Source organism: Cebus imitator, unplaced genomic scaffold (genome assembly GCF_001604975.1).
Source record: "Cebus imitator isolate Cc_AM_T3 unplaced genomic scaffold, Cebus_imitator-1.0 Scaffold603, whole genome shotgun sequence".
NCBI lineage: Eukaryota > Metazoa > Chordata > Mammalia > Primates > Cebidae > Cebus > Cebus imitator.
In genome coordinates, this window is record NW_016107918.1 from 314642 (window position 1) to 335058 (window position 20417).

At 43.4% G+C, this 20417-nt stretch overlaps 1 protein-coding gene across 7 annotated transcripts in view; it reads right to left on the reverse strand.

Moving 5' to 3' along the window:
- Positions 1–2280: 2280 nt before the first annotated feature.
- The window catches only part of FAT1 (FAT atypical cadherin 1), a 142324-nt gene continuing 124187 nt past the window's right edge, over positions 2281–20417 (reverse strand). For 2 of the 7 annotated variants that reach the window (XM_017516780.1, XM_037734318.1), the window contains 12 exons: positions 19921–20118; positions 18730–19531; positions 18465–18596; positions 16419–16576; positions 15139–15601; positions 13248–13401; positions 12967–13077; positions 10888–11522; positions 10054–10191; positions 7190–7249; positions 4859–4894; positions 2281–3721 (listed from right to left, as the gene is read on the reverse strand). In XM_017516780.1, the coding sequence (XP_017372269.1) occupies positions 3093–3721; positions 4859–4894; positions 7190–7249; positions 10054–10191; positions 10888–11522; positions 12967–13077; positions 13248–13401; positions 15139–15601; positions 16419–16576; positions 18465–18596; positions 18730–19531; positions 19921–20118 (3516 nt within the window). In that variant the 3' untranslated portion in view covers positions 2281–3092. Of the gene's footprint in view, positions 3722–4858; positions 4895–7181; positions 7250–10053; positions 10192–10887; positions 11523–12966; positions 13078–13247; positions 13402–15138; positions 15602–16418; positions 16577–18464; positions 18597–18729; positions 19532–19920; positions 20119–20417 lie in introns of all 7 variants that reach the window. The other 5 variants (XM_017516784.1, XM_037734320.1, XM_037734322.1 and 2 more) reach the window with 4 other exon arrangements.

Consider the following 20417-nt stretch of genomic DNA (forward strand, 5'->3'; position numbering starts at 1 on the left):
AAACCTCACAATGATGTAGAGAAGTACCATGTCCCCAGAAGAATATCCCAAAAGATTTATGAGCGTAATATTAGGTCACAAATAATAAACTGGGAATTGGAATGGCACCGGATTTTCAGGGTTAACATTTGAAGTTGGAAGTCAGTGGTTCAATGACTTCAAAATTCTGAATGTAACTTACCTCCAAACCAGAAATCCACACCCAATCTATCAAGTATAAGAGTAGAACAGAGCTGGGCACGGTGGCTCATGCCTGTAATCCCAGTACTCTGGGAGGCCAAGGCAGGCAAATCATGAGGTCACGAGTTCGAGACCAGCCTGACAAACACGGTGAAGCCCCATCTCTACTAAAAATACAAAAATTAGCTGGATATGGTTGTATGCACCTGTAATCCCAGCTACTCAGCAGACTGAGAGGCAGGAGAATCACTTGAACCTGGGAAGCAGAGGTTGCAGTGGGCCGAGATTGTGCCACTGCACTCCAGCCTGGGTGACAGAGCCAGATTCCANAAAAAAAAAAAAAAAAAAAAAAAAAAAAAAAAAAAAAAAAAAAAAAAAAAAAAAAAAAAACTGTAGAATAAAGACACTTCTAGAAACACAGTCACCAGAAATTACTTCCCATGCAACTCTTTCTCAAAAAATAAAAGGATATGCTCTATCAAAATAAGAGTCATGTCAAAGGAAAAGGATAGAGTCCATGGTAAGGGGAATATTCCAGAACAACTATAGATGGTGAAGACAACAATAAACGGAGACTGGGCCACCAAGCTGAGGCTCTCTGAGGAGAATGTCTGGGCCACCAAGCTGAGGCTCTCTGAGGAGAATGTCCAAGGGGAAAACAAAGGAGCTGACGGATTTCGGTTTAACCATGCACGGGAGACTGCGCTTGCATGCTTTTTCTGTGGGGTTTTCACACTCCACTCCTTACAGTAACAGCTGATCTCTCTGCTTGGAACACTCACTCCCCAGAGAACCACGTGGTATTCTTCCTCATCAGCTTCAGGGTTGGACTCAAACGCTGCTTGCCGCTGAGGCCTCCTGTCTTCTCAGAATGTCCCTTCCCATCGCACCCCCTTCCCTGCCCCTTCCCATCACAATCTCACACATTCCTTCCGATCACCATTTCTCTCCTCCGCACTCACTGCCCTAAACACTTCCGCGAATTTCTCCATCAGCCTCCTACCACCGGTCCCCACCAAATGCAAGCTAAGACAGCAGAGGATTTTTGCTTGTCCGTTCAGGCAAAATAATACAGTATTATTGAACGAAAAATGTTTTCTGAATAAATGAATTTAACAGTCACAAGTTTAAAAAGATGAGTAAAATTAAAAGACGATCGTTAAGAAAAAAAAGAGCAAGTTGCTAAGTAAATGAAAATAAAAATACACTACTTGGCACCGCAGTGAATATTTTTAACAATGGAAACACTGTGTATGGAGAATGGTGTTGTAACTAATGGTACAAAAACAAGATCAGTGGGGGTCTATTAAGTTAGATGGTCTTCCTCCAGTATCACAATAGGCAATTTCTAAGTTTAGTGACTCAAGAAATAATAATATATACATTTGAAAATATGAAAAGAAGCTTGAGAAAAACAGCTTACGAGTTGTAAGTGGGCACAGCAGAGTGCATGGGACTGCTGTTGTAGTGTACATTTTAGCTTTCTTTGATGTTTTTAAACTATATACTTATATTATTTGGTAAAAATAAAGGCATTTGCTTAAAGGAAAAACATGTTTCTCCAAAGTTCTAGGAAAATTCAATTCTCTGTCATTCATATCATAGTGGCACACAGTAGGTACTCAGCAAATGTGCTGGAAGTAGGGGTGGATTTTAACTCTATAAAATATATGAAAAATACCTTCCGGAGCTCACATTAAATCATTTAGCATTGTGTAAGCTGACAACAGAAGGGTATAATGCTTCATAGAAACTATTTTTGATACCAAACATTGGCAAAGGTGAAAAACATGTAAGCATTAAAATTATACTAATTAAAAACATATAAATTCTTGGTTTTGTTTAAAAATATTAGAAAGTTATACTTTTGACTTCTGTGGCTTAGTGTTGAGCCCTGTCAGGTAGCTGTACACTGCCACCTGGTGGCTACCTCCGCATGTACAGCCTGGCTTTGGTCAGCGTAGAGAGAATTGTCACATTTATAACTTGTCCACTAAAAGCAAACACATCAGTATCCACCCTTCCATTCGTCCATCCTTCTATCTCAGTTCAGCCACTGAACCCTGAACAGGGGTATAAGTGGAAAGGAAAAGCAGGCAGTAAAGCTCAAGTATTTTATTAATAATTTATTGTCAGTAAGAAAGTCTGGCTAAGGGTAGTTTTCATTAAAAACCTTTACAAGACCATTGCATCACAAATATACAGACACTGGAAAAACGGTGTCATGGTGGTTTTGGTTCTAAACAGGTATGCAGAAGGTCCCCATTACACTTTCCAATAATGAAAAATGTTTATAATTCTAAATACAGCAACCCATGTAAGACATGTTCATGTGTCAGGTCTCTTCCTCATCCTATGTACAGCTAGAAATGAATGACTATACTGAAATGTACTAATGAAATGTCACACTTCAGAGCATGAAGTATGGAAAAAGACAGAGTAAAACCCTGGTTACAGTAAGAAATCAGGGTGCTAGGTAATGACACTAACACCACCAAATGCAGTTGAAAGAAATGCACAAAACACCTTGGAAATCTAGTTAAAACTATGAGAAATCAATCTGTACATAACATTTACAAAAAAAAAGAGACAGGAAAATTAAAATAATCAAATCTATATAAATACATGAATCGTGCTGATGAGATGAGAGAGCTGACTTCCGTTTCACGATTTTAACACGGACAGATGTAAATCCCGAAAGGCGCTGGGGAATGGCACAGCCGATGAAAACCTCACGGATGACAGTAGTCGGGACACTGGAAATGACGAGCAGGTCCAGAGGTGCAGGATCCAGCGCAGCCATGCCCATTCAGCTCACCAAAAAAAAGCTTGGAGGCACTACTGCGAACAACGCGGGTCATTACATAATCTCAGGGTCCACTAACGTCAGGCACTTTGGGGGGAGTTGAGAGTCAGACTTCTGTGTGCTGCTGGGAATCCAGGGGCGGGACTGTCACCTCTTCAAAGTGGCCATCGTCCCCGCTCTCGTAGTCACTCATCATGACCTCCGACTCCACTTCGCAGCAGGCCGACACGTCAGAGCAGGAGGCCATGGAGGCGTACACAGACATGGGCATGCTCTCCACAGCGGGCGTCTCGAAGTGTCTCTGATACCCTGGCGGGTAAGGGGCATGGGACTCTCTACAAGGACTGTTCTCACCAGTGCCTTTTGTTTCAGGTTCAGACATATCGAGGGGGTAAAAATTGGGCAAATACTGATTCAAGTTGAATCTCTGCCGGTTTCTCGATGAAGAACCCAAGCTACCCGCGGCAGGCATGTCTCTAGGAGGGTGGATGGATTCAAACTGATCGCCGAATTCTGGCGATAAGGGTGGCAGCTCATCAGGTGCGGGGAAGTCTTCCGGGGGTGGAGGAAAATCACTTTCGATGTCGTAGCCTCCAGGGTAATAGTCCGTATCGATGGCGTTTGGATCTGCTGAGTACAGGGGTGTCTGCTCGTCAATCACCTCATAGTTGGGGAACTCCTGTATGTCCGGCAGAGGAACACCTGGCATCCAATCAGATGTATCCCAGTGATACCCTTGGTAGAAAAGAAAATAGACGTCAACGTGTTTTCTCCTAAGGTTTTGTGCCGTGGGAAGAGAGCTCAGTGTAACAAAGAAAGATGCAAATGCACTGATGCCTTCATTCAAAGCTCACCGCTTTGGAAATTCCTCGTCTTTGCTTTGAAGACATCCCCCGACCCCTCTCCTGTTTAAAGACCCCTATGAACTAGGCTCTATTTCTAAAATGTGGACTTACATTTTTATGTACGCAACCAGCACTCAAGGAAACAAGAGGGGTCCTGAGGGAAATGCAATGCCAGCATCTAAATCATACACATTTTTCTACAAACGATTCTAACCATCTTTTAACTTTTCTTCTGTAATGCAGGAAGCAAAGTACTGACTTAGTCTTGGGACATCAGTGAAATATCCAGTGTCACTTGATCTGCACTACTTCTCATTAAAAAAATACTGATTCATGCAACTTAAAAAAATTTTTCATTTCTATTTTTTGTAGAGACAGGGTCTGTGTTGCCCAGGCTGGTCTTAAACTCCTGGCTGCAAGCAATCTTGCCACCTCAGCCTCCTGAAGTGCTGGGAGTGCAGGCCACCATGCCCAGCCAATGCAACTTTTTTAAGTAATCAAGGTAACCCTTAACATGCTAAAGTTTAGAAAATAAGCTTCCTTCATAATAATGTAGTGATTTTAATATTAAAATTACTATTTTTCATTAGCCCCCCCAGACAACAAATTATTTTAATCTAGGTAGGTCTCAAAGCATGCCCCCAAATCAAGCAACATACAACTGAACAAGCATTACAAGATTATAACACAGCCTCTGATACACGTAACAACTGATCTGTGTTACTTTCAAAAAGGATCGGGATCCTTTTAGACTACATAAAGCATCACTATTTATCTTTAAAAAAAAAAAAAAAACTTCCAATTTTGGAAATTTTTTTTTTCTTTCTCCTCAGGATTTAAAAAATACTTTGAGAGGCAGGAGAAGGTTAGGCAATCCGTGCTTTGAATGCAGTCCACACACATGCAGCCACGGACTTCGTTACTGCTGCGGACGCTGGGCAACCAAGTGCGGTCAGCAGGCACTGGGGCAAAGCCTGACCCATTGTTTTTAGTGAGTATCAATGAATAACCGGCATGCAGAAGTCACCTCTTGATTTGCTGAGGTCAGGAGCAGCCAAAGATTCTTTTGGTGGCAGAGTAGAAAAAAAAAGAAAACATTTGTAATTAAAACAGACAGCTGAAAAGGCAATAAAGGTAAGTACACAGAACAATGTCAACTGCTTACAAAGGCCCAGTCAGCCATACAGCACGGCCTTACGCCAGTGTCTATGAAAATTCCAACTGGCTGAGACATGTACGTACCACAGATAAAATGGGATACGCAAGTGGAGGACAGAGTAATGATGAACCAGAGATTTGGCCAGAAAAATCAAATATTACTTTCTTTTCCTTGCGTCTGACAATCAAAGCCTGAAAACACGACTTTTCTTAGGAATAATTAAAACAAACAGGCTCTAATAAAATATAAACTGAGCAGGTTACATAGGTGATACTCTGAATACACCTACAGTGACATGATGCACATACTTTACGGCACACTGCAACCTTCGGAGGACATTAAATTCAGAGAAATTCATAGGCAAACTTAGATAAGACGGATCTACAAGCTGAAAATCTCTCCCAACTATGTATCTTGAACATGATTTAATGTTTATACTGTTGACCATTCCCTAGAGAGACCCTGGCTGCACTTACCCCCTGTCTGTAGTGACACTTGCTCTGGCAAGACCCGCCATCTATACACAGAAGTCTAGCGGGAAGTGCGGGTAAATCCTACTGTCAGTCAGGACCGTGAGACGCCTGCGCTGGCCCCGGCTAGCCTTCAGGTCCTGTCTATGACATAGGGTGAAAATCCCAGAAGGCCACTGCGGAGACTAGGCAGGATAATGCGGGTCAAGCCCCGTTAGAAACTGTCCGTAACTGAACGCAGGATCGTGCAGAAAAATGGTCACTTCAGTGATTTTTCAAACAAGGCCCTCTCTATGCATTCTACAGTGCGATTCAAAAACATGTTTAAAACTAATCTGGGACAAATATTTGATTGATAGTTCACCTCTAGAAATTTCAATAATTTTAAAAGACTGCGATGGCTCTAAAAAATGAATAAACCAGCATTTAGGAAACATGTATCTACAGAATCATTTTCAAGTCTATGAAAAAAACGCAGCAATCCCTTTAAACAACAACAAAAAGGATCACCAACTTTTGTCCCTCAGGCCCTAGTACCAGCTATCAGCTTTAAATTCAATGTGCACTTCTTGGATATGCCAAAAAATAGTTTTCAGTGAAGGAGACTGCATGAACGAACGACTGAAATGCTGCTTCTTTAAACTGCAACAATATTTAAAATGCTGGAAGGTCATTGGGTCAAAACTAAAAATTCACTAGACAAAACAGAGGTAAGTTTCGGATTCAGCAAGTAAAAACATGGTATTTCTTAGGAAGAGCGGCGCAGGCATCATCGGTAACTGAAGGATGGAGACTGGCAGGTAGCCTCTCCCGCTTGAGATCAAATGGGGCCCAGCGCTCTCTCCTTCTTCCTCCTCAACCTCAACAGCGCCTTGTCCCAGCAAAAGGGACCCCTGAGCGCTGTGACGGCGATGCCCTACGTGAGTCAGCAGTTCTCAAGGGGGATCTCTAGACCAGTGCCATCAGCGCCACCTGCGAACTGCTGAAAAATGCAAATTCTCAAGCCCCAGCCCAGCTCTGATGCATCAGAAATGCTGGTGCTGAGAACCGGCAACTGGGCTTTTAACCGCCCTACAGGTGATCTGAGTCACGTCACAGTCTGAAAACTACTAGCCTGTGCCTTTCCCATGTGATTCATTTCAGTGCACTAATAAAAGGTTATTTTAATTTAAAATAATTTGGGGAAGGTGGTCAATGTCCTTTTTTATAACTCTAAGCAGATAAAGCTTCACATTAAATAATTTTCACTAAACCAGATATGAAAATATGCTTTGACCACACTCTACAACCTTTTCTTTGATCATACTCAGGGAAAACCCAAAAGTAAAGAGTCAGTTCCAGGTTAATTATGACAGCTTTATGTTACTCAAGTCTTATTCCTGTTCATGTAAAGAATTTTTGTTTCAAAAAATATTTTAGGTAGTTAAAACTACTTCTGAACTTTTTTTTACACTGCACCACCTAAAGATACGCTCTCAAGATCTTCTGGTTACTTCCAATCTGTGTAAATCACCGTGAATGGTAAAACGTAACAAAGACATAACATACATCGAAATATCTTTGCAAAGCACCCAGACTATGAATACACACAGCTGCATAAAATAAAAGTACTCAACCCCCTCAAAACCACAAACTGGCTTTTCTGACACTGCAACAGGCAAGGTGGCAGTGCCCTAGGACGCGGCTGCTTCCAGACACAGACACAAAGCACGGGCACTTACAACTGTACCTTCTGTGCTCACCGTGTCAACCACAGCGTTGACAAGGTGCACTACGGTCACTACGGAAGCTTGCAAAAAGGCACAAAAGCAGTCAATTAGGAACATCTTCAGTTAGTCAGAAAACAGTGCATGAAACAGAACTGTGTATTATACCATTGCTACCTCAACTCAGAACTGCTGAGTGCTTTAACGTGTCATCATGATGCATGACCCCCTCACCGTTAGCTGTATGTCTCAGACTTTTCTAATCAAGCTATATATGTATTATTAATCAAAGGAATAATGTAAATATATTTCATTGGAATTTAGGCAAAAAATTTTTTAGTTTTAAATTTTTTCACAATTACAACTATGGATCGTGCCAGGCCAAAACAATTCTTATTTTAACGTCTCACAGGCAAGACTTGACATTCAGACTACAGTCTCTGGTATGCCACTCTTCTGGACATTTAATCACTCATACATTGTCCCCAGAAAAAAGAAATTTAAGGAGAAACACACGCAATCCAAAACAAAAACGGTTTTGTCCTTGCTGTGATTGTTCTTTCTGCAAATGTCTTGTCTGTTTGCAGATGGACTAATGGCTGGTGAGCTAACACACCAGCAGAGGAGGAGACTCTGCCCGACTGTTCCTGTGTAAATTCACTCTTCATTTGCATATCAGATTGTTTTAAAAGAACTATGCCAAGGTAAATATGTACGCATGTGGTAGGCAGAAGGCTGGCCCTCAGCCAGGCCACGTCCGAATCCCAGAAGCCTGTGACTATGTCACCACACATGGCAAAAGGGACTTTGCTGACGTGCTTCAGGTGAGGAAATTGAGATGCGGGATTTCCCAGATTCTCTGGGTGGGCCCAGTGTCATCCTAAGGGCAATTTTTCAGCACAGAGGCTTTCCCAGTTCTGGCTGGAGGGAGCTGTGCGGACAGAGGGGTGCTCAATGACAGGCAATGCTGCTGTCTCTCAGACATGGAAGAAATCAAGAGCCAATGGATGCGGGCAGCCTCGAAAAGCCAGGAAAGGAAGGAAGACAGGTTCTTCCCTCCAGCTCTAGGAGGGAATGCAGGCCTACGGATCACATGATTTCAGCCCTGTGATGCCCAGGGGTTGGATTCCAAGCCACAGAACTACAGGAAGACAAGTCTACACTGCTTTAGGCCACAAAGTTTGCGGTGACTTGTAACAATGGCCCCAGGAAACTAGGAATACATGCAGGAACAGACTCTCAGCAGCCTTTCAGCTTACTAAATCACCAAATTATGGTAATGAGTAAAATAGTAACACTCCTGTATATACGTTTTTTCTCCGCACTGTATTATCTGGAAGCTAGTTTTCATAATTAATTTGACCTAACTTATTAAACGCACTTGGGAGTATTAGTAAGAAGACTGATGTTTCAACAAAAAGGACTAGAATGAAAATGCTGGTAAAATTGTGAAATGTATTTATAAAGAGCATTTAGGGGCCAAGGTATAAATTATTAAACTGGAAACAGGAACTTTTTAGAATTAAGACTGATAAAAGACATAATTCTATCCTGTTGGTTTAATAAGCAAAGCTATGTCCATGTACTCTAGCCCTAATAAACACAGGCATATTTTGATACCGTATATAATATGCTTGAAATCAGAAATAATAACACATACTTCTAGCTATCTTTAGTTTGAAAAAGGACTCTGCAACAGATAATGAACTATATGGATTTGTGGACTATATGTGTAATGTATTGTGGACTACATTACTCTGTATTGAGTAATTTTTAGTGGGTTACCTTTTCTACCAATAAAATATTTGAAATGTATACACGTATAGCGTGTTTATACAAGAAAAAACATTATCATTAAATTTATTAATTCTGAGATGCAAAAATTTCCAGGAAAAAGTACATCGTGCTACTGAATACTGACAACTTTCTCTACTGGTATGTGTTCCTCTGGCAAAGCTAGTCACCAGGGCGATTTACCCTAGGGAAAGCAGGTCAACATAACTGGTAGCAAAGATCCCACTGCCAAACCTTCTTCATTAGAAATATAATCAGACTTACTAGCAGTCTCCTCAACTGTGCTGTCAGTGCGCTCTGATCCAAATGGGAGCTGGGCCGCAGTGAGGTTGGGGGAGGAGACACATAAAACCTTGTCATAACAAAGGTGCTGCTGAAACCGAACATTTCAGAACATCGCATGTCTTCTTAAGAGGGCGCGCGCGCGCATGCGTGTGTGTGCGTGTGTGTGTGTGAGTGCGTGTGTATCTGAGACAGAGAGAGAGAGTGTGTGTGTATGTGTTGCATGGTTAAGAAAGTCGTGAGGAGTTCTGAAAACCCCACAAAACTGTGGTAATACTGGCTGTTATGAAGAAAAGTCAATACGAGATTAGTCCATTGGAAAGAAATCATGCTTCAGTTAACACGAAAGGTGCTACTGAAACCAACATTTCTTTCAGATTATCACATCTCTTTTTAGACAGGTGTGTGTGTGTGTGTCTGTCTGTGTGTGTGTGTCAAAGTGTGTGTGTGCGTGTGCATGTGTGTGCATGCATGCTGCATGGTTAAGAAAGTTGTGAGGATTTCTGAAAACCCCACAAAACTGGGGTCATGTTTACTGTTGTGAAAAAAAGCCAAGACAAGGTTAATCAATCAGAAATGATCCTTCAGTTAGTGAGTGTGTTCTTCCCTATCATGACAAGTTCAAGTAGCCATTCATTAAGAACAGTTTAGCTCTTTCCCAGCAGACACTCATGCAAGTATGTTCGGTGCTGTTTAAAAGGGGTCCGAGTAAAACGTAAACACTGTGAGGCTTCCGGAGGGTAGCTAGTGCGCCCACACGTGAAAAAACACAGTAACACGGGCACGCACAGCGTTTCCGCGGCAGACTCACCATTGTCATCACACGATTCGGACTGGAAGGAGCTCAGGGACTGCACTTCGGACAGGCTTTCCCGGGCACTGTAGGGCTGGGAAGGCTTCTCCTCTAGAGGCTTCTTGGAAAGACAGGGATCGAGGTCCACCACTTTAGCTTAAAAAAAAAAAAAAAGAAAAGAAAAGGATGACAACAGTAAGTTCACACGGGCCAAAACCGTTTTGTTCACCACTGAATCCTGACACACGCATGACCCAACGGCAGCCTGAGGTTTATTTAATAAATGACTGAAAGAAAAACCTTAAAAACTCAAACAAAGACATAAAAAAACCCAAACAGAAAAACCTACACATCTTCGAGATTCATCGAACAGAAATTCCCTATTAGCATGCCTATGAACGTCATTGGAGAAGAAACAGTGTTACAATTTTGTTTTAAAATAACACATATAGCTTTTTCTTTTTTTTAAAAAAAGCACTGAATATATGTTAAGCCACTAACATAAATATTTCCACCTCCCCTGGCCATCGTTTTAAAAATCCTAACATTAAAAGGCTCCCGATTTTTTTTGACATAAAAATAAGCTAAAAAAAATTATAGACAAGAACCTTTAACAATTCTAAAATGAAACGATCTTGCCAGAAGATTAGCTAAAACATGACTACATTCAATTTCTTCATTAAAATAATTGCCACAGTGCTCAGCCAGTACTCAGGACATCCAAAAAATGTTTCAAATCAGCACATTCAGTCTGAGCCTATCTGTCTCTAATGAAGAGTCAACTGAACCCAACTTGTGACCTCACTGTTTACCTCAAGTGACATTTTAGTGAGATGCAGAAATGCCTCTTACTGTCATAGTCGAAGTCCCAGCTGGGCTTCTGTATGGAGTCGCTGTCAGAAGGGGAGTTGGAAGGGGGTGGCGGAGGCAGGTTTGGCGCCACGCTGCAGACCGCCACGGCTTTTCGATGCCCGTGCACAGACTCGGGGTTAAAAGTGCTGAGTTCGGGGCGCTCTGGGATAGCAGATCCTTCGAAGGAATTTCGGTCAAGATTGTTTCTCGAGTCACTTGGAATGCTTGGAGTGTAGGAAATGGGGCGGACAGGCACCTGGGGTGGTATGTCTGAGTAAATGTTCTTGTTTAGCTTGGAATCGAAATATGGTCTTTGCAAGAAAGCGGTAGTGGGTCCCAGGTGTTTGTCTTCAGGTTCCGCCTGATGCTGCTTCTTTTTCCGACTAATCATCTTACGGCAGAGAACAAACACCACCACCAGTAAAAATATCCCTGCGATAAACACGACGATTCCGATCCCTTCTGCCAGCCCAATATTCCACGGCGTGGACACGTACTGGTTGGGCACGGCGTCCTCGCAGTGCCGGCCCCTGTACTCGTGGCTGCAGTTGCAGTGATAGGAGCCATGTGTGTTCTCACAAAGGGCCCCGTGACGGCAGGGGTTTCCCGCACACTCGTCAATATCACTCTGACACCTGCCAAGAGAGTCAGGAATGAGGAGGGACCCGTGCAGGTGCCTCTGCGCACACCAGGCTTGATCCTTAGACACCGAGACTAATCCCTCCTTGACAAGATACGTGAAAATCAAACTCAGATACAAAACAACTAAAAAATGTACTATCAACCACCACGACCAAAGACCTTTGGTGGAGAAACTAATCGTGATAATATGCTTTCGATGTATATTTGGGAAGGAAACAAATCCAATATTAGTGGCCATTTTCCTAGGATCCAACAGACTACTGCATCAACCCCACTGCCTACACAGTAGAGTGCACTGAGTTCTGATAACCACGCTATCATTCAGAAACTTGGCATGTGTATTTTGATAAGATGCTGTGTACTCTTCCCATAGCCTGGATTAAATTCCTAAGATTTTCCTCTTTGGTAATATGGCAGTAAACCGTATTTTCCATTTTTAAATGTTACCCTGTTGTGGAAACCTGGACTCCTCACCCTTCAGTTCATAAGCAAGGCCCTCTGCCTTTCCAAACTGGGGCGTATTTTCCGCGTGTACAGATCCACCTGCCCCTCAAATCCTTCCTTCTCCCTTGATGAAAGTTATCTACTTACTATCCCTCACATGCACCTGGCATGAAAATTCTGGTTATTAATATGTTTTTGTCAAATGTGTTAAGAGTATTTACTGACCAGAATTAGGGAAGTCAACTTATGAACTAAGACCATGTGACTGATGGAAAAATTCAAGACTACCACCATTCTTAGAGCAAAACTACATGGGCATCCCTGCAAGCAGGCCACACCAAAGGCCTTCGGCGAAGCCTGATGGTGAAGGTCAGTCTCCGTGCGCTGCACGAGGCACAGGTTTCAGGCCCTGAGCAGTGTTTTTAATGGAACTGGTGAAAAGGCTAAGGTAAACATGGCATCTGAAGCTGAAACTTCTCATCCACCTCTTCCAAGGCACATCAAGTACCCCCATGTCTCATGTCTTCCCTTGGAAAGTAATAACCACCTCTGAGGATGATGATAAAGATTACATAAGACAACGAGAGAGGTAAAAAAGACTTCTAGATTCAACATAAATGTTAGTCATTGGCATGTTATGAAAAAGGAAACACTGCTGCCACTGAGAGGTGGACGGATTCGGCTTCCAAGACGGGCCACTTTGAAAACATCATCATCTCATTCTTCCCATAGAATGCTGTCTACCAGAACCCGCCCATTCTTTATTGTACCTTTAAAGTATAGAAGTAGGTTGAGTATTATATATATACTATATTCATCTGCTTGAGATTTCATTTTAAAGAGTGGAAAGATCATAAATTATATAAGCGGCCCATACGAGGATTATCAACATCTGAAGCAACGTAGTTCAAACCACTGAAGGTCTGTTGCATCTGCCAGTCAACAGGACACAATGAAAAGGTTCGTATATAAATTCTGGAAGAAACCGTTTACCTTTCTCCCCTAAAACCCGAATCGCACTGACAAACGGCGCCGTCCAAACTGTCAAAGCATGTCCCGCCATTTTTACAGGGTTCGTCTTTGCAGTACGGACTAAGCTGACACCTGAAGAGCAAGGAAAAGCAGACACAAACCTCATGACTCTATTGCTAACAAATACAGCAGAACAGACGACATTAGCAAATGGACGTGGAGACTTTTTACATGCACCGTTACATGTTTAAAAAGAATTTTATACTACAAATAACTAAGAAAGTTAAGAAAAACGCACATACCTCTGGCCCGTATATAATCCTCTACACTGGCAAACAAAGTCTCCATTGCTGACGACACACGTGCCCCCATAGAGGCAAGGGTTGGAGGAACACGGATTGACGCTTATCTCACAGTGGGTCCCTATGTATAAGGCGCTGCATTTGCAGTAATAACCTAAATTGGCAAAAAGGAACACAAAAGTCCTATCACTCCATGGCTCAGAGACCTGGTCTTAATTACCTTGCTTTCCATCTTTAAGATTTAGTTCTCCAAGATCTGTAAAAGCTAGAAGAATTCTCACTCTCTCTGGGAAAAAGCTGGCTACATCAACAAGCTTCCCACTGCTGGTATGGCCGTGGCACAGAGAACTGAAGAGAGAACTCACTCACCTTTAGTTCATCAGGATTTGCAGTAAGATCATGAGGTCAAACACACAGAGAAGGAAAACACAGCCCTCTACTTGGGTGACCATGTACACAGACAGCACCCACTTAACATCTCAATTTATTCACGATTCACAAGCATTCAAGGATTAAATGAGAAAATAATGAATGTGAAAAGCACTCTGAGGACTACAAATTACCCTTCAATTTTTAAATTCTTTGAGATGGGATCCCGCTCTGCCACCCAGGCTGGAGCGCAGTGGTGCAATCTCAGCCCACTGCAGCCTCAAACTCCGGGGCTCAGGGACCCTCTCACCTCAGCCTCCCGAGCTGCTGGGACTACAGATGTGCGCCACCATGCCTGGCTAATTTTTCAGGCTTTTGTAGAGATGGGGTCTCCCTACACTGCCCAGGCTGCCTCACCTCCAGCCTCAAATGATCCTCCTGCCTCGGCCTCTCAAACATGGAAAGACTTAAGAAAGGAGATCATCACATGTGTCCGAAGCAGTACAAAGAGTGCTGGCTGTACTTTGTGAAGTCCGTGGCAGGTAGGTAGCGTGGCAGGCCATTCCTAGCTGCCTGCCTTGGGCGCACGCCACAGCACAGTGCTTCCCCGCCCCTCCAAAGCCGGCGTGGCTGAGGGGTTTTCTCAGGACGAAGGAATACAGTGCCCTGGGCCAGGGGCTTTAGGAGCCAGGGCATGGCCACCACACTCCTTTCCTCCTGCTTCAGGGACCATGGTAGCCCCAGTCAGGACAATGCTTCTCTCAGCCTCATCCCTAAGTGGCAACATAAGGACAGCCTCCGAGTGTCTCTGTGGGGATGGCCTGGCCCACGCTACGCACACGGCATGGCAATATACTTCCCCAAGAGAACAGAACTTTCCGTTAATTGGAAATCCCATTTAATCACAGTATTATTTTTGCTCTATGCATTACACTAAGCTCCACTCAGGATGGCGACGGTCATTTTCCTAACTGTGCCTCATTATTGGTCCGTGGGCCTGACAGAGTCCAGGATGCAAAAGTCACAGAGTACCTCACTCTGCCAGGGCTTCGAGACAGACAGATACGGCGACATTCGGGACGTATTCAGGGCCTTTTGGAAAATTAGACTCCCAACTACTATTACCAGCAAGACTCTAGCAGCCCCTCTACGCTGAGCCATTAGACACAGGTGATAACAACAAGGAAGGGCTAAGCGATGCGAACTCTAGACTCCCCTGGGTCAACGACCATGGAGGTCAGTTCTGAGCCACTTGTGCTGCCCCCTGCTCGGGTGCCAGGACAGCACTGCAGGGGCGCGGCAGTCGGAATCGCGGTGCCTGCGGCTCGGGCACCAGGAGGGCACAAGCCCGGCTCTGCTCCCGCACACAGAGCACTACTCAGTTCCAACACTGACTGCAGTACCTGACGACATTGTTTGAATAAAAAGAGAAAAAAAAAATTTTAAAAAAAATAGCTGGGGAGTTTCCCCTTAAATGCATACATGTGCACCACTTTAAAGAGGATAGCGTTACGGGGCCCACCTCCAGCAGGTGACGGATTGCAAAGGCCTCCGTTCTGGCAAGGGTTGCTGGAGCACTCTTCCGTAGCCGCCAGGAAGCACCCCGGAGACACGTCCACCGACTCCTCCATGTGCGCGTAGCTTCTTGGTTTGCTGTTTAAAGGCAGCTCCTGTCCATTCAAATAAATGGAGTCCATGCAGCCCCTGAAACCACTGCTCACTTGGGGACTTCTTCCGTGCCTTGTTCCCTGCTGACGGATGTGGCCACCAAAAAACACATGGTTATCCAGGTTCAGGGTTTTCAGAGTCCCCGGGGCTGTGCCCGATGCCGTGTGAACTTGGTCTAGAACCAAGCGGGCATAGTTACCATTCACCTCCAGAGACACTGCGTGCCACTGCCCATCATTGACCTGAATGCTCTGAACGGAGACAATTCCAGGGCCACTTCCACAGTCAAACTTGTACTGCAGCCTTCCGTGGTGAATCTAGGATAAAAACAGTTACTGTTCGCATTGCTCTCACAGAAACTTCAGTTACAGTACTTGATTACGAATCAATGGGAGAGGTACGTTTGGGAATGGGGGTAAAAAGATAAGGCCTTGCACTTAAGTACTACAGAGCACACGCTCATTTGTCCACGGTATGAGTAATAAAAATGTATCTTTTAGGAATATCAAGTTATAGTGCCAATGTATATCCATAAAGCATCATGCAAGCGAATAATTAATATTAAATATTAACTGAATGCATACAGCATCAGGTAATATCAAAAGTCAAAGCTGAATTGTGTTTGTTTTAAAAGGTGGGCAAGATAAGTATCACTTGAACAGGCTGGAGTGCAGTGACGTGACCTCAGCTCACTACAACCTCTGCCTCCCCAGTTCAAGTGATTCTTGTGCCTCAGCCTCCGGAGTAGGTGGAATTACAGGCATGCACCACCATGTCTGGCTAAGTTTTTGTATTTTTAGTAGAGACGTTGGCCGGGCTGGTCTCAAACTCCTGACCTCACGTGATCCACCCACCTCAGCCTCCTGAAGTGCTGGGATTACAGGCGTGAGCCACTGTGCCCAGCCAACACTATTAATGTTAACTGTCATGTACCTAAATCTCTGTGTCATGGCAGAGCAAACAGAACTCTTCATCCCACGAAGTCTAAAACTTGTACAGGCATCAATGAACGATTTAAATGGGGAATTCAACCATTTCACTTACTTTATCTTTTCAAATTAACAATCTGAACACAAAATGGAATTTATGTTTTTAAAGTCTTCCACTGAGATGCAACACTGTAAAGAAACATACCTCCAAGATGCTATAGTCAGTTCCTCGGGCATACATGACAACTGCATGCGTGGAATACGTTCTGAGCCTCATGGTCATTTTCATCTCTAATTTGTTTTCATTTTCCATCAGACGATATTTCACAAAGCTGTTTCCGGTAAATGTCATAGATGAACTCCCTGTGAATCACAAAGAGGAAAAAATAAATCAGAACCAAGTTTAAGCATATTTTTTAAAGTATGATTCCCTTGCACCCCTAGACTGATTTAAGGTTTTATTTGAGATGATAACATTTTAATACCCAGTTCTGTGGGAAAATGTCTATTTGCTTAATGAAAAGCACAGCATGACTGGCTCTCCATTTGGAAAGAAGAAATTTGACTAGTGCATCACAGAGAAATGAATTCGAAAATAATGAAAGGTTAAATATAAAAATGTTCAGTATAAAATTGTTAGAAGAAAATTTCAGAAAATAGTTATGCATAGCCTCAAGGTGATTTAAGAAACCTTCTCAAGCAAAATAAAACAATCCCCATTCCCCAAAGAAGATGAACATGTTATCAATCTCCAGAGATGGCAAACAGAATTATATAAAACTAAGTAACAACTGAATTTCAAAATGACGAGACATACTTAACAAATCAAAAGATACTATCAATATAAATAACATAAAGATGAGGAGACTGTCCCACTGTGAATGTGAATACTCCTAATACACAGATAACCCTACACATTGATACCATGAACAATTAACCCTGACCATCAAACAACAGGAACACGTAGGCCACAGCAGAGGCAATACTGACAGGAAATGAACAAGTAAGACGAAAACTTTCAAAGCAGACAGAGAAATGTAAATTACAATAGTAATTAGATATCATTTCACACCCATCAGGTAGATGGCAGGAATTCGTTTTATAACTGAAAATGTTCAACAATGTCAAGGGAATGGAGAGTGAGACCTTCATACATAACTGGAAGAATTAAAAATTAATACCACATTTTGGGAAACTAATACAGTGATACCAAAAAATTTAAAATGTCATTGATTTTTGATATAGCAAGTTCTAGTTTTATAATCCACTGTAGAGAAATGAAAGCATCCGTATGTAAAGATACGTGTATAAAGATTTTTTAACTGAAAGAAACATAACAGCTTGAATCTTTACATATAAGAACAATGTTGAATAAGTATAGACATGCTAGAAAATACTCTCCAGCTATCAAATAGAATAGGGGTTATAGGCATGGGCTGGGAACAGTAGGAAAGGTGCTCTTTACCATGCTGCTAACTGGAGGGAAAGGCAAGAGGCAGAGAACGGTGTGAGATATGATCACTCTTGAGTTTCTAGGAAAATTAAACTTCTACGTGTGGTGCTGTGTTGTTAGCTATATGTTTATATAATCATTGAAGGTACAGGAGGAAGTACACCAAATCTCAACAATGTGCTGTAAAAAGAGGAATCAAAAGTTACGACTGCCATTCTTTATTCATCTCCACATCTGACTTGTTACAATAAACAGACTTTGCAATATTTTTAGACTCCAATAAAGAAGAAAATTCTAAGAAACAATGAAACTGATTTTTTTTTTTTTTTTTTTGAGACAGAGTCTTGCTCTGACACCCAGGCCAGAGTGCAGTGGCACAATCTCGGCTCACTACAACCTCTGCCTCCTGGGTTCAAGCCATTCTCCTGCCCCAGCCTCCCAAGTAGTTGGGATACCAGATGAACATCGCCACGCCCAGCTAATTTTTGTATTTTTAGTAGAGACGGGGTTTCACTGTGTTGGCCAGGCTGGTCTTGAAGTCCTGAGCTCGTGATCCACCTGCCTCAGCCTCCCAAAGTGCTGGGATTACAAGTGTGAGCCATCACGCCCGGCCTAATTTTTGTATTTTCAGTAGAGGCGGGGTTTTACCACGTTGGCCAGGCTGGTCGCAAACTCCTGACCTCGTGATTCGCCTTCCTCAGCCTCCCAAAGTGCTGAGACTATAGGTGTGAGCCACTGCACCTGACCAATGAATCTGATTTTTAAAAATAAAAGTATGCCCCACCATTCAACTCTCACCTGGGCACTGACCAAACCTGCCGCCAGGGCAGACACAGGTGTGTTTCTCCTCCCTGGGATCGGACACACATTCAGATCCCTCAGGGCACGGATTGTCTTCACAGCCATAGTGGACAGGTGGGCATTTTCCCTCTTTTTCAAAGATAAGGGAGAAAGGGAAAAGATAATTAACAGCAATTTCAGGAAAATGACTTTCCATGTGCAGCCATCAAAGGCCATATGAAGCCATCAGTGACACTGGTGTTCACACGCTCGTGCACACTACCTTTGCAGAGACACACCGCTGCCCTGTGGTGGCGGGGAGTCACAAAGCTCAGTCTGGCCGTGCTGTGTGTTGACATCACACTTTCATCCACGGACACCTTCTCATCGCAGAACTTCCACGGGCAGTCCAGTCCTGCACAGAGTTTCTGGAACACGTCCAGGATCCTCACTCCAATGATTTCCTCAATATCCGTCACAGAAGAATTAATCTTGTGTAGAAGCTGTTTTGTTGAAATCTGAGCACTACCTGATTTCTCTACAAAGAGCAGGACATCCAGGTGTGGGTGAGGTTCAGAGGGCTGCAAACTAATGATCTGGATGTCATTCCTCCTCACACCCAGGAAGTTCCGCAGAGCTCGCTGGAAGTTGCGCCAGTAGTCACCCACGAACTCTTCCGGAGTGAGATTGGCAAAGCGGATGGCAATGCTGTGGTTCAGCATCTCCTGTGTGACTTGCCTGATATGCACGGTGATGTCTGCCACCGTGGTGAACTTCCCATCTGTTACGCTGACATTGAGAAGGTACTGCCCCATGTCTAGCTTCTTGTGTGCTATCAGCTTGCCCCCTGTGCTGGAAACAGAGAACAGGTTGTCCATCTGAGGGTCCAGACTGTAGGTGAGAGTATCATACACGTCCTGGTCTGTTGCATGAATCTTCCCAATGACACCTCCTGAGTATTCTTCTCCAGAAGCAGTGATGAAAATCTCCAGGGGCAAAATCGCAGGGGGATAGATGCTCTCCTCAATGACCCTAATGTCAATGTATGCCAAAGATGTCAACGGAGGCTTTCCATTATCGGCCACCTACGAGAAAAGGAAAATAAAATTGCCTTTGTCTATGGCACTGTTCATAACTTCTTTAATTAAAAAATTTATATTGCTCAGGTTCCCAAAAAATGACTAACTAGTAGATACCCACTTCTCCACGAGAAACCCATCAAAGAAAAGGACAAATTTCTTTATAGCATGTCACTAATTCACACTGAAACCTAGCTCTGTCAAAGACGATGACAAATCAACCACTGAGCTCCTTCAAAGCGCAGTGGGATAAACATGAAAGGGTGGAGAAAAACGAGGAGCGCAGTTCTATGAATTTCTGTTTCTGTATGAAATGTAAGCTGGTCAAGTAGAAGGAGGTAACCATGCCAAGCAGCAATTCCCTACGAATGTACAAACCATAAAGACATTCACACCTTAACCTGCAGTAAGTAATGATCCTTCTCCTTCCTCTGTATGGCGGCTGACGTCAGGAGCACTCCTTGCTGGGTAACTTCAAATGCCTTCTCACCATTTCCACTGACAATGGCAAAGGAGAAGGGGGGACCGTTATGTGAAGAGTCCTTGTCTGTTACGGCCAGCTGCAGCACGCTGAAGCCCACAGGCTTATTTTCCTGCACAAGATTAGAAACAGAATTAAACACAAATCCTGGAACACATACATGAGTCTTTAATAACATAAGATACATACAAAACAAAGCCTTACTCCTCTATCCGAAAGGAAGAGAGGTGAAGAGGGGCAGTGCGGTGGTGGGGAGGAGGGAGAAAGGGGTAGAGCAAAAAGGGAAGAAGGAGGAGGCTGGGAAGGAAACGTGATGATAAAGAGTGTGTGAGGAGTGGGGACAGGCGGAAGAGCAGAGAGGAAGAGGACGGAAGAGGAAGAGGAAGAGAGGAGGCCGGGCGCGGGGGCTCA